Source organism: Odontesthes bonariensis, chromosome 15, assembly GCF_027942865.1.
Source record: "Odontesthes bonariensis isolate fOdoBon6 chromosome 15, fOdoBon6.hap1, whole genome shotgun sequence".
Lineage (NCBI taxonomy): Eukaryota > Metazoa > Chordata > Actinopteri > Atheriniformes > Atherinopsidae > Odontesthes > Odontesthes bonariensis.
The window spans coordinates 37,015,403-37,030,425 of record NC_134520.1 but is presented as its reverse complement, the minus strand read 5'-3'; the positions used below and the strand labels follow the sequence as shown (position 1 = coordinate 37,030,425).

At 42.3% G+C, this 15,023-nt stretch overlaps 1 protein-coding gene across 1 annotated transcript in view; it reads left to right on the top strand.

The window, feature by feature from the left end:
• Positions 1-1,766: 1,766 nt before the first annotated feature.
• Positions 1,767-15,023, top strand: part of thop1 (thimet oligopeptidase 1) — a 20,459-nt gene continuing 7,202 nt past the window's right edge. Inside the window, exons 1-7 of the mRNA XM_075486116.1 lie at positions 1,767-1,856; positions 4,235-4,441; positions 6,293-6,441; positions 7,782-7,889; positions 13,062-13,164; positions 13,251-13,408; positions 14,857-14,992. Of these exons, the coding sequence (XP_075342231.1) occupies positions 1,844-1,856; positions 4,235-4,441; positions 6,293-6,441; positions 7,782-7,889; positions 13,062-13,164; positions 13,251-13,408; positions 14,857-14,992 (874 nt within the window). The 5' untranslated portion in view covers positions 1,767-1,843. The remainder of the gene's footprint in view (positions 1,857-4,234; positions 4,442-6,292; positions 6,442-7,781; positions 7,890-13,061; positions 13,165-13,250; positions 13,409-14,856; positions 14,993-15,023) is intronic.

Genomic DNA, 15,023 nt, shown 5'->3' with positions numbered 1-15,023 from the left:
GGAACATGTTTCAGTGAATCTCTGCAGCTGTTACCATGGAAACATCTGCAGATATTCACTTTAAAGCTGCTCAGAACTGAACTAACTCTGGTTCTGCCTCAGATTCTGGGTTTATGTTCATGTTGGAACATGTTTCAGTGAATCTCTGCAGCTGTTACCATGGAAACATCTCCAGATATTCACTGTAAAGCTGCTCAGAGCTGAACTAACTCTGGATCTGCCTCAGATTCTGGGTTTATGTTCATGTTGGAACATGTTTCAGTGACTCTCTGCAGCTGTTACCATGGAAACATCTGCAGATATTCACTTTAAAGCTGCTCAGAGCTGAACTAACTCTGGTTCTGACTCAGATTCTGGGTTTATGTTCATGTTGGAACATGTTTCAGTGAATATCTGCAGCTGTTACCATGGAAACATCTGCAGATATTCACTTTAAAGCTGCTCAGAACTGAACTAACTCTGGTTCTGACTCAGATTCTGGGTTTATGTTCATGTTGGAACATGTTTCAGTGAATATCTGCAGCTGTTACCATGGAAACATCTGCAGATATTCACTTTAAAGCTGCTCAGAACTGAACTAACTCTGGTTCTGACTCAGATTCTGGGTTTATGTTCATGTTGGAACATGTTTCAGTGAATATCTGCTAAATGTCAACACATCAAAACAAAGAAACAGCCAATAAAACGTATAAAATAAACTTTTATTGTGGCTGGTGTTGGTCACAAATCTTCCTCTGTACATATTAAATTAAATTACATCAAACTGTACATATTTCAGTGTAAACAGAGCAGTTTGTGTGTGTTTATTTGCCTTCGTGCAGGAGGATGAACGACCAGCAGGCTGCAGTTCAGCTGGCAGCCACTGGGTGTCAGCTGAGAGCTCTGTTGGTCGGTTCAGCCGGATGCTGTTGGAATAAACTGCAGGAAGGTCAAATGAGCAGGTTTAATTATGAAACTGTCAAATGAGTGGGTTTAACTGTGAAATGAGCGGAACATCGTGATGGCTGAAATCCGACTGTTCCTGCAGTTTTCATATAGATAAACATGTGAACAGTAATAGTCTTATGGATGTGGCACTCGTGTTTTCCTCTTGATTCTTTTTAACTCTTCTCAGAAGTAACAAAACCCCTTATTTGTATTATTTTTACTACAGGCCAGAGCACAAGGCTGGAAATCTATATTGAGTCCGAGTGTGAAAGGTTGGCTTGAGAATATTGTACAAGTTTTGCCAATGGAAAAAATTACTTACTCAATGAAAGAAAAATACTCTGTGTTTTAAGATATGTGGTCATCCTTTCTACAGTTTGTTAGAGGTCCTCAATTTCTTTTGGTGCTGGACTGACATCCACTGCCTCTACTTTGAACTGAATCTAAACGGAATACTGCTATTTGAACTGAAACTGGTGTAAGAAACTCCCATACTATCTACTACCTGTACCATTGTTTTTACCTTTCATTTAATTATTTTTTGTTTATTTATTTTTATTTTTTATTTTTATTTTTAATAAATTTTTTGTGTGTGTTTGTGTGTATGTGAGTGTGCAAATGTCTCGTTTTTACGTTTTACATTTGCATTGCTCTCATTGTTCTTTAAAGAAAAACCAAATAAACACATTTGAAAAAAAATCCCTTATTTTTCATATAATTACAGTAAATATATGTAAAATTACCAGACTGTATAATAAAGAGATTTTTTTTTTCTTCGATCATGATTTTAGTTGAGTTGGGGTTTTATTTTGAAAAGCTTGAGCGGAAGTGACGCGTCCCTCTTTACCTCTGATCCGCGGAGCCGCCTGTCAGTGCACCACACGGACCGAACCGACCTTTATCCACTCTCTGAACCATGGGGCCGACAGGTGAGTCCTCCCGGGGCCTTTGGGCCGCGGCAGAAGCGGTTTCTCTTAAAAACAGGTTTTAAATAAAAAGGTTTCGCCTGTTCGGATTCAGCAGCTCAGACTGACTGCTGGAGCTAACGATAGTTAGCATGCTAGCACTCAGACTGACTGCTGGAGCTAACGCTAGTTAGCATGCTAGCATGCTAGCACCTGCGCCAGGTGGTCTGAGCTCCTCTGGAGGAGAAGCTGATGAGGAGCTCCGGTTCCGGGCAGAATCCGGCCGGCAGGCGGTGTGTGTGGACGCGGAAGCTCGTTAGCTCGCAGACCTGGTTCTGTTTTATCTGCAGGTGTTTGTAGCATGTTGCTAACAGCCAGGGGCGCCGAAAAAGGGGGGCAAAATGAGAAGGATTCTAGGGGCCCATGATTAAGAGGGGCCCAGAGAGGCCCTAATAAAATTATAATACTGGCAAAAAATAATGTGACACTAAGTTATTAACTAAATTATAATCACAAATATATTTTATTTACAATTTACTGCCAACAATAACTTTATTTTAAATTTATTTTATTACAGCCATAAGGCTTTATAACAGTGACTGCTGAGTTCTTCTCAAATTGATTGATTTTTATTTATTTGTTTATTTTGTCATTTAGTCATTTATTATTATTTAGTTAGTAGTATTATTATTGTTGTTTAATTGTTGTTAATACAATCATTGTAAATATTTAAAAAAAATGTTGAGCTACTTGATGAATTTGAATTTCCCCCATTGGGGGATAAATAAGTTATTTTTCTATTCTATTTGTTTTGGGAACATTACGTTTATGTTTTGTATTTTTCAGGTAGCCTAATTTAGAGTTTAGAATCAGAGTATCAGTGTTGCAGCAAATAAATGAATTCCATTGGATTCCATGTGCTCAGTGTTTACCTACCTCAACTGTCATGTTTTTCCTTTTTCACAAATATGGGAACGATAGTCAGAAATACCATTGAAATGCATAGTTTTATGTAAAATAGCATCACAAATTTTCACCGACCTCCTGGCCGGCTGTTTGGGGGCCCAGTAAAAATTATTTTCATGGGGCCCAAAATCCCTAGAGGCGCCCCTGCTAACAGCTAACCGACTAACGGCTCGACCAAGGCTCTGAAATATAAACCCAGTTAGCACCCAGTAAAAGCCAATTAAATCATAAATAATCCGTAACTTGATTTGATAAACCAGAGAAGGTGTAATTCACTTCATATTCCTCACGGTTAACAAAACAAATGTGTTAAAAAGATGTTCTGAGAACACGTGAAGCGGATAAACAAGAATGTGACTGATGGTGCTGTAATCTGAGCAGATGTGTTAACATCTGTTAGACTCAGACTGAGAACAGAAGACAGTTTAATAAACAGCTTTAAATCTGACACGTGTATGAATTAATCTTGTAATATGATCCTGTATGTATGGTGGCCGTTGGGTAAAAAATAAAATATAATAAAATCAGAAGTTTAAGGAAAGTTAAGGGAATATTTCAAAGATGTAAGATTTGATGTAACGTCCTCCTTACAGTGTTTAATGTCTTTTACCTTCCGTTTAATCTCCACGTTACAGCCTGTCCTGTCACTGGCTGATTCTGTTCTGCATTATCTATAAACCTCCATCAGAACCAGTTTTAAGCCTGATCTTAAAGGTAGAGAGGGGCCTGATAACTGAAGGCTCTGCCTCCCAAACTGGCAGCTGGTTCCACAGAGAGGGGCCTGATAACTGAAGGCTCTGCCTCCCAAACTGGCAGCTGGTTCCACAGAGAGGGGCCTGACAACTGAAGGCTCTGCCTCCCAAACCGGCAGCCGGTTCCACAGAGAGGGGCCTGATAACTGAAGGCTCTGCCTCCCAAACTGGCAGCTGGTTCCACAGAGAGGGGCCTGATAACTGAAGGCTCTGCCTCCCAAACTGGCAGCTGTTTCCACAGAGAGGGGCCTGATAACTGAAGGCTCTGCCTCCCAAACTGGCAGCTGGTTCCACAGAGAGGGGCCTGATAACTGAAGGCTCTGCCTCCCAAACTGGCAGCAGGTTCCACAGAGAGGGGCCTGATAACTGAAGGCTCTGCCTCCCAAACTGGCAGCTGGTTCCATAGAGAGGGGCCTGATAACTGAAGGCTCTGCCTCCCAAACTGGCAGCTGGTTCCACAGAGAGGGGCCTGATAACTGAAGGCTCTGCCTCCCAAACTGGCAGCTGGTTCCATAGAGAGGGGCCTGATAACTGAAGGCTCTGCCTCCCAAACTGGCAGCTGGTTCCACAGAGAGGGGCCTGATAACTGAAGGCTCTGCCTCCCAAACTGGCAGCTGGTTCCTCAGAGAGGGGCCTGATAACTGAAGGCTCTGCGTTTCTTCCTGTCCCTGTTTGTCCCTCCAGGTGAGGTAGTGTTTGCCAGCCCGGTGCCGGTCTGCTCTGAGAACCGGCTCCGCTGGGACCTGAACCCGGAGCAGATCCAGCAGCTCTCGGACGAGCTCGTCTCCAACACCAAGAAGGTGTACGACCGCGTCGGAGCGCTGGAGCTGGACGGCGTCAGCTTGGAGAACACGCTGAAGGCGCTCGCTGACGTGGAGGTCGAGTACACGGGTGAGTACACAAGAATTTATGCAAGTTTTAAGAGTATAAAAGACAACAAATGTTATAACGCAGTGCTGTGTGTCCCATCCAAACTCTAATGTTGGTCTTTATTTATAATTTATAATTTGTATTGATTATTCTATTATTTAATACATATAAATGAACAACAATTGAATTTCTGAACAACACAATCAATTGCTCAAAGGGTCATCTTCCCCTTTTGAAATGTGGCAGGAATGAGGGAGCTGAGCAGGAAGGAGAAGCTTTCAGGTTGCTGCTCCATCTTTTCCAGGGTTTTCCTCCACATGTTTATCTGCTTAATGTGGCCTTCAGCTCCACATCGGTGCAGCTTTCTGGGTCAGATCTGTGACCAGAGGAGAGTTGGAGCAAAGGTGGAGCAGCTACACCACAGTTAAACGTCTGAAATCTAATAATAGCTTTGGAGACCTTTTTATATTTATACTTAAACAAGTTTAGATCAACACAAAGTGAGAAATGAAACGCTCAACAGTGACTTCTAATAAAAAAATTTTAAGAGGCTAAAAGGTGACTCAGACTCCATCAGAGGGTTGGACAGCCAGATAAAAGCCACATTTCATGGTGAGGATTCCCCTCCTGACGGTTCTACGGCCCGTACGGCTGACTGCTGATGAACCCGAATGTAAAGAGGCCGCTCGCTCATTGTGTCGCTGCGTTGATGCTGAGGCGGCACAATGTCATGTAGAGAGCCATCAGCAGTTTGTGGAGAAAGCAGCTGAACAAGCGGCTGCTTTGTTTGGAGGCCAGAACACACTGGAAGGGTCCCTCAGAGCCACTGATGTGACTGATATGCAGAGCGTTTACACACAATGCACTTCGCTCCTGCCCGAGGTGAAATCAGCCGGCCTGAAGCTGATTTCCCTTAAGCTCTAAACCGAAATGTTGGGTATGCATCATGAGGTTACTACTCATACTCAAACTACCCAAGATGCAAAGTAACGTGACGTCGCCGATCGTCATTTCCTGTCAAAACGGCAGTTTCAAGCTAGCTACAACGAGGGTAGGTTCACTTCCTGTTTTCAAAACAAAAGCACCAATTGTATGGTAATGGCTTTCCCTATGATAAAAGGCAACGGGTATTTTATTTTGTGAAAATAACCGGAAGTGCGTTAGCTCACTGCGGCTAGCTTTAGTAGCGCCGAATTCGTGGGAACAAAATGGTAAACAGCCGGTATTTTGTCAGGTTTTCAACACGTTGGGGATCCAAACGACTACTTTCTCTCCTGAAAATGTTTCAAATGTTGCGAAAGTTTACAGAGTTTAGAGCTTAAGAGAAATCAGCTTCAGGCCGGCTGATTTTGGCTCGGGCAGGAGCGCAATGCATTGTGGGTAAACGCTCTGCATACTGTCTGATTGATTAGTATGTAACACAGCCAGAGCCTTTTCCGCTGCTGGTCCTAAACTGTTGAACGACCTCCCATTGCACATCAGGCCCCTTCACTGCCCATTTTTAAAACTTCCCTGGCTTTTAACCAGGGAACCAGAGAGAGGGGGAACAACACGCAGCACAGGGCCACTCGGTGCGGGAGTCGAACCAGGTGCAGCGAGGACTGTAGCCTCTGTACATGGGGCGCCTGCTTAACCCACTACACCACCGACCGCTCCTTTCTGTTATTGTTTTAATATTGTTATTGTTTATTATTGTTTTTACACTGTTCTTGTGTTTTATGCCTTATACTTCGTGCTGTTACTCATGTGCAGCACTTTGTTTCAGCCTCGGCTGTTTTTAAAGGGCTTTATAAATAAAGTTGTGTTGAGTATTTCAGGTCCATGATACTCGATCAGCACCGTAATTAACGAATGTTTTGACCCGTTTCTCAGTCCAGAGGAACATGCTGGACTTCCCGCAGCACGTCTCCCCCAGTAAGGAGGTCCGAGCGGCGAGCACCGAGGCCGACAAGCGTCTGTCCGAGTTCGACGTGGAGATGAGCATGAGGGAGGACGTCTACCTGAGGATCGTCGCTCTGGAGGTGAGATGATGTCACAGAGTTTCCACCAATCAGCAGAGAGCTGATGATCGGTCCTCGTGCCTGACCCTCATACATGTGCACGTTGTGCGTGCATGTGCAGGAGATATTTTAGGTAAGATATTAGGGCTGGGCGAGTTAACTCGTTAATTATTTAACGCCAATAAATATTTTATCACGCATTAACACAGGTTTTATTATTTATTTTATTTTGTGAAAGTCTGCTGCTCACAGGCTTTTATTTTGTAAAAGTCTGCTGCTCACAGGCTTTTATTTTGCAAAAGTCTGTTGCTCACAGGCTTTTATTTTGTAAAAGTCTGCTGCTCACAGGCTTTTATTTTGTAAAAGTCTGCTGCTCACAGGCTTTTATTCTGTAAAAGTCTGTTGCTCACAGGCTTTTATTTTGTAAAAGTCTGCTGCTCACAGGCTTTTATTTTGTAAAAGTCTGCTGCTCACAGGCTTTTATTTTGTAAAAGTCTGCTGCTCACAGGCTTTTATTTTGTCTGCTGCTGTCTGCTGTGGAACAGGAAAAGAAAGTAATCGGCGGATCCACCAAACATGGAGAAGGGTACGGAACTTTTACTCGGCCATTTTCATGTTAAAGTTCTTCCAGGCGGCGGAGTCGACAGAACCAAAGTCATCTGTAAACTCTGCCAAGTTGAATTGTCTTCTCAGCGTAGTAGTTCCAGTCTAAAATATCACTTAAAGGCAAAACACACAACTGATAGCAGCAAGTCATTCAAGGAAACAGACAGTGGAGCGAGGCTTCTACATAAAAACTACAGAAAGATGCTGATGTTAAAAGTGTGTTTGCACAACAAATGTTATGGCACTTTCATTCATATGGCAGCACATTTAAAATAAAGCTAAATGCTAAAAGCTCTACGCTACTTTTGGATTCATTTTTGGATTCTGCGTACAAATGCGATTAATCGTGATTAATCAGGTAAATCATGTGATTAATTAGATTAAACATGTTAATCGTTGCCCAGCCCTAGTTTTAATATATTTGAACTTGTATGGATAAATTGCCAAACATCAGCCTGTAGTTGTTGGTTCCAGATATTTTTCTGCTTTCTTGGTGCTTTATTTTGACGGAGACAGGAAGTGCTGACAAGGAGGGAGAAACTCCCTTTAAGCTTGTTTCTTATTTCCCTTTAAATCCACAAACAGCAGCCGATCCAGCTTCAGTTCTTCCACTTTATGAAATAGTTCTCTGGCCTTTTAGATGATATTCGGTGGCTGATGGAGTCGTGCATGTGCTGTGTGTCCCGGTCGGGCTTCTGGAAGCTGCAGATCTGCCTCGGTTCGGCTTTCTGATGCTGTGTGCTTTCCTTCTGCAGAAGAAGATCGACTCGGACAGCCTCAGCCTGGAGGCGAAGCGCTACATGGAGCGCCTGATCAAACTGGGGAAGAGGAACGGCCTCCATCTGCCCAAAGAGACACAAGAGGTGAAGCTGCTTCCACTCTTTATGAAGAACCTTGGTGCCTGATCTTTTGTTGATCATTTGTTGTATTTGGCGCTATATAAATAAAAATGAATTGAATTGAATCTTTGGACCATCGAACTGATGAGTTCTTTGGATCGGGCGCCTCCCTGTCTGTCTGGTTATTCGTTTTTATTTCTGATGAAGACATGTAGGCTGTTACTGATCATTTGAACAAACTTTATTAGATTGTTTAGGACTCGGTTCGTCTTTAAATTTAAACCAAAACCAATTCAAGAACAGTCGGTCCAATTCAATCGGAGCCAATTAAAACAGTTTCCAGCTCAGGAAACCAACAGATTAACTGAAACTTCTCTCTGGTCCAACCCATTCCTGAGCGTGCACAGGGCGACTGTGGGAGGAAAAACTCCCTTTTAACAGGAAGAAACCTCCATCAGAACCAGAACCAGGAACCATCTGCCTGGACCAGCTGGGGGCTGAGAGGACAGGAAAGAGGGGACAACAAGCAGCGTAACACCAGGCCAGAGACACCTGCTGAGAGAGAAAAACACAAGTTAATGGCTGTGTTCGAAACCGCATACTTCTTCTTCTACTCCTACTAACTTTCTGAGTTAGTATGCCAGTTTGAGTAAGCAGAAGTTCCTGGATGCATACTAGATTCTCCTAAATGTTGGGTATGCATCATGAGGTTACTACTCATACTCAAACTACCCAAGATGCAACGTAACGTGACGTCGCCGATCGTCATTTCCTGTCAAAACGGCAGTTTCAAGCTAGCTACAACGAGGGTAGGTTCACTTCCTGTTTTCAAAACAAAAGCACCAATTGTATGGTAATGGCTTTCCCTATGATAAAAGGCAACGGGTATTTTATTTTGTGAAAATAACCGGAAGTGCGTTGCTCACTGCGGCTAGCTTTAGTAGCGCCGAATTCGTGGGAACAAAATGGTAAACAGGCGGTATTTTGTCAGGTTTTCAACACGTTGGGGATCTAAACGACTACTTTCTCTCCTGAAAATGTTTCAAATGTTGCTAAAGTTTACAGAGTTTAGAGCTTAAGAGAAATCAGCTTCAGGCCGGCTGATTTCAGCTCGGGCAGGAGCGAAATGCATTGTGGGTAAACGCTCTGCATACTGTCTGATCGATCAGTATGCAGTTTGCAAGTAGGTAGTATGCCGTTTCGAACACAGCCAATGACAACAATGATGTCACATGTACATGGAGAGGTGCATCATGGGAGCTTCCCCAGCAGGCTGGGCCTACAGCACCAGAACTATGGGATGTTTCAGGGTCAGCTGAGCCATCCCTAACTATAAGCTTTATCAGAAAGGAAAGTTTTAAGCTTAAATTAACCCACAAACCAGGACTCGAATAACTCCCAAGGTTCCTCACTGTAGGACCAGAAGCTGAGGAAGTATCATCCAGAGTAACTATAGAACCAGACAGTTTCTCCCTGAAGTGCTCAGGTCCAAAGATAATGACTTCAGTTTGAATTTAGAAGTAGAAAGTTCTGAGTCATCCAGGTCTTTATGTCTTTAAGACATGCTTGTAGTCTGACCAACCTATTGGGTTCATCTGGTTTCATAGATAAGTACAGCTGAGTATCATCAGCATAGCGGTGGAACTTTCTGCCATGCTGTCTAATAATGTTACCTAATGGAAGCATGTATAAAGAGAAAAATAATCGGGCCGAGCACAGAACCCTGAGGAACTCCATGACTTACTCTGGTGTGTGAGGAAGATTCTTTGATTGGATATAGGTCTATAATCGGCTAACACTTCTGAATCAAGAAAAGTTTTTTTTAAGTCTTCTTCCACTCTGTTATCTGACCTGTTGTCTGTTATCTGACCTGTTACCTGTTATCTGACCTGTTATCTGACCTGTGACCTGTTATCTGACCTGTTATCTGACCTGTGACCTGTTATCTGACCTGTTATCTGACCTGTTATCTGACCTGTTACCTGTTATCTGTTATCTGACCTGTTATCTGTTATCTGACCTGTGACCTGTTATCTGACCTGTGACCTGTTATCTGACCTGTGACCTGTTATCTGACCTGTGACCTGTTATCTGACCTGTGACCTGTTACCTGTTATCTGTTATCTGACCTGGTACCTGTTATCTGACCTGTTATCTGACCTGTGACCTGTTATCTGACCTGTTATCTGACCTGTTATCTGACCTGTTATCTGACCTGTTATCTGACCTGTGACCTGTTATCTGACCTGTTACCTGTTATCTGACTTGTTACCTGTTATCTGACCTGTTATCTGTTATCTGACCTGTTATCTGACCTGTGACCTGTTATCTGACCTGTGACCTGTTATCTGACCTGTGACCTGTTATCTGACCTGTTACCTGTTATCTGACCTGTTATCTGTTATCTGACCTGTTATCTGACCTGTTACCTGTTATCTGACCTGTTATCTTACCTGTTATCTGTTATCTGACCTGTTACCTGTTATCTGACCTGTTACCTGTTATCTGACCTGTTATCTTACCTGTTATCTGTTATCTGACTTGTTACCTGTTACCTGTTATCTGACCTGTTATCTGTTATCTGACCTGTTACCTGTTATCTGACCTGTTACCTGTTATCTGACCTGTTATCTGACCTGTTACCTGTTATCTGACCTGTTACCTGTTATCTGACCTGTTATCTGACCTGTTATCTGACCTGTTATCTGACCTGTTATCTGACCTGTTATCTGACCTGTTACCTGACCTGTTATCTGACCTGTTATCTGTTATCTGACCTGTTACCTGTTATCTGACCTGTTATCTGACCTGTGACCTGTTATCTGACCTGTTATCTGTTATCTGACCTGTTACCTGTTATCTGACCTCTTACCTGTTATCTGACCTGTGACCTGTTATCTGACCTGTTACCTGTTATCTGACCTGTTATCTGACCTGTGACCTGTTATCTGACCTGTTACCTGTTATCTGACCTGTTATCTGACCTGTTACCTGTTATCTGACCTGTTATCTGACCTGTTACCTGTTATCTGACCTGTTATCTGACCTGTTACCTGTTATCTGACCTGTTATCTGACCTGTTACCTGTTATCTGACCTGTTATCTGACTTGTGACCTGTTATCTGACCTGTTACCTGTTATCTGACCTGTTATCTGACCTGTTACCTGTTATCTGACCTGTTATCTGACCTGTTACCTGTTATCTGACCTGTTATCTGACCTGTTATCTGTTATCTGACCTGTTACCTGTTATCTGACCTGTTATCTGACCTGTTACCTGTTATCTGACCTGTTATCTGACCTGTGACCTGTTATCTGACCTGTTACCTGTTATCTGACCTGTTATCTGACCTGTGACCTGTTATCTGACCTGTTACCTGTTATCTGACCTGTTATCTGACCTGTTACCTGTTATCTGACCTGTTATCTGACCTGTTATCTGTTATCTGACCTGTTATCTGACCTGTTACCTGTTATCTGACCTGTTACCTGTTATCTGACCTGTTATCTGACCTGTTACCTGTTATCTGACCTGTTATCTGACCTGTGACCTGTTATCTGACCTGTTATCTGACCTGTTACCTGTTATCTGACCTGTTATCTGACCTGTTACCTGTTATCTGACCTGTTACCTGTTATCTGACCTGTTATCTGACCTGTTACCTGTTATCTGACCTGTTATCTGACCTGTGACCTGTTATCTGACCTGTTACCTGTTATCTGACCTGTTACCTGTTATCTGACCTGTTATCTGACCTGTTACCTGTTATCTGACCTGTTATCTGACCTGTTATCTGTTATCTGACCTGTTACCTGTTATCTGACCTGTGACCTGTTATCTGACCTGTTATCTGACCTGTGACCTGTTATCTGACCTGTTACCTGTTATCTGACCTGTTATCTGACCTGTGACCTGTTATCTGACCTGTTACCTGTTATCTGACCTGTTATCTGACCTGTTACCTGTTATCTGACCTGTTATCTGACCTGTTACCTGTTATCTGACCTGTTATCTGACCTGTTATCTGTTATCTGACCTGTTACCTGTTATCTGACCTGTTACCTGTTATCTGACCTGTTATCTGACCTGTTATCTGTTATCTGACCTGTTATCTGACCTGTTACCTGTTATCTGACCTGTTACCTGTTATCTGACCTGTGACCTGTTATCTGACCTGTTACCTGTTATCTGACCTGTTATCTGACCTGTGACCTGTTATCTGACCTGTTACCTGTTATCTGACCTGTGACCTGTTATCTGACCTGTTACCTGTTATCTGACCTGTTATCTGACCTGTTACCTGTTATCTGACCTGTTACCTGTTATCTGACCTGTTACCTGTTATCTGACCTGTTACCTGTTATCTGACCTGTTATCTGACCTGTTATCTGTTATCTGACCTGTTATCTGACCTGTTACCTGTTATCTGACCTGTTATCTGACCTGTTATCTGTTATCTGACCTGTTACCTGTTATCTGACCTGTTACCTGTTATCTGACCTGTTATCTGACCTGTTATCTGTTATCTGACCTGTTATCTGACCTGTTATCTGTTATCTGACCTGTTACCTGTTATCTGACCTGTTATCTGTTATCTGACCTGTTACCTGTTATCTGACCTGTTACCTGTTATCTGACCTGTTATCTGACCTGTTATCTGTTATCTGACCTGTTATCTGACCTGTTACCTGTTATCTGACCTGTTACCTGTTATCTGACCTGTGACCTGTTATCTGACCTGTTACCTGTTATCTGACCTGTTATCTGACCTGTTACCTGTTATCTGACCTGTTATCTGACCTGTTATCTGTTATCTGACCTGTTATCTGTTATCTGCCCTTTTATCTGACCTGTTATCTGTTATCTGACCTGTTACCTGTTATCTGACCTGTTACCTGTTATCTGACCTGTTACCCGTTATCTGACCTGTTATCTGACCTGTTATCTGTTATCTGACCTGTTACCCGTTATCTGACCTGTTATCTGACCTGTTACCCGTTATCTGACCTGTTATCTGACCTGTTATCTGTTATCTGACCTGTTACCTGTTATCTGACCTGTTACCCGTTATCTGACCTGTTATCTGACCTGTGACCTGTTATCTGACCTGTTATCTGACCTGTTACCTGTTATCTGACCTGTTATCTGTTATCTGACCTGTTATCTGACCTGTTATCTTCACTCTGCTGTAACAGGAGATCAAGAACATCAAGAAGAAGCTGAGTAACCTGAGCATCGACTTCAGCAAGAACCTGAACGAGGACACCACCAGTCTGTCCTTCAGCAGGGACGAGCTGGGTGAGCCATCGGTTCTTCCCCCCCCACCCATTCATCAGATCTAATCCAGAACCATCTGAATGTTGGCCCTGCTTTTTCTGTCTCAGGAGGCCTGCCTGAGGACTTCCTGAACTCTCTGGAGAAGGACGGAGAGCAGCTGAAGCTCACTCTGAAGTACCCGCATTACTTCCCCACCATGAAGAAATGCTTCGTCCCAGAGACCCGCAGGAAGCTTGAGGAGGCCTTCAACTCCCGCTGCAAGGAGGTGAGATGGCAGCACCGTGGCTGAGAAGCTGCCAGCACGCGTTCAGCTTTCAGGGTTTCATGCCGAGGATTTCCCTCCTTTCAGGGTGATGAATACCTCACAGTGAGGAGGCAGAAGATGAACATCCTCCTTTAGTCTCTCTGAACGTCTCGGTTAGGTTTTAGTCGAAGGTTCAGAGAGTTTTATTGAGGAAGTTTTGTCTAGTTAGCACCTGAAGTCAGATGCTCAAACACATGAAGATAAATCATAAGAATAAGTGATACGAATGTCAGTTATAAAGCACCAAATCACAACAAGATTCAGTCCAGTTCATTCTAATTCTAATACTGAGGAAACGAGTTGTTTTAACCCTCATACCTGATTTAAAATACAACTTAATTTCTGAAAAGGGACATTTTTCTCCCCTTTTAAAACGACCTAAAAACATCATATATTAATATTTTTTCCCGCTTTTTTTTCCCCGTAGATCTTTTATTCGACTTCAGTTCTGATCATAACTACCAAGTTTTCAATTATTTTCATAAATGTAACTCTTTAAATACTGGTTTGTGATGGAAACGCCAATTTCTGTATAAAAAAAAAAACACAAACTGCTATATTTTCAATATATATAGAATGCAAAGTGGAATTGTTGAGCGGGGATAATTATGGTCTGGGATAAGTTAATGATCAGCAACAGCATTGATTTTTAGGGATTTTTAATGTTTTTGCTATGTCTGATTTAAATTTTAAAAAAAACTTAATTTCTAAAAAGTATTTTCAGAAGTGGAACTGTGAGATCTTTAATATATGATGGAGCTCGGTCATTCAGAGCTTTTTATGTGAGGAGAAGAATCTTAAATTGTATTGAAACTCTTATTTTTTTATTTTTTTAAGTATATTTTTTATTCAAGAAAGCACAAAGTAAGATTCATTTAAATACAATATCTTGAATTGGATTTGTTTTCTTTTTAACAAACAGAACCCGCCACCCACAACACCCATATACTGCTGTAAAGGAAAAAAAACACATATAAGCATAGATAGCAAAGTTAAATAAATGAACAATGCAATAAATTAAATAAATAAATAAAAGGGAAAAACAGTAATAATGATAGTAGTAATGCTAGTAAGAATTAAAGTGTCCATACAGTGATGAGAAAATTTAGAAAAATAAATAAACAATAATAATAATAAAAATAATGACAGACAATGGGGGCATTACATATTCAAGTACATGTCAATAATTAGGCAAGATCAGATATATATCTCAGGGCTCCATAGGCTTATGGAGGGGTCTTGAGATTTTTAAAGTACTCAATTAGAGGGTCCCACATCTCGTGAAAGCCTGAACCACACAAAGTGTCCGTCTGGCTCACTGAATTAATGTTTTTCTTGAAATGAGAGAAAATTATATACTTTTCTAGAGGCTCAACAAGACAATTGAAACTCTTGTTTTGTGTTTGCAGGAGAACTCGGCCATCCTGAAGGAGCTGGTGAAGCTCCGGGCTCAGAAGAGCTCGCTGCTGGGCTTCACCACACACGCAGACTTCGTCCTGGAGATGAACATGGCCAAATCTGGGAAGAAGGTGGCCGGCTTCCTGGGTGAGTGCTGCAGAGTGTGAGCGCAGACTCG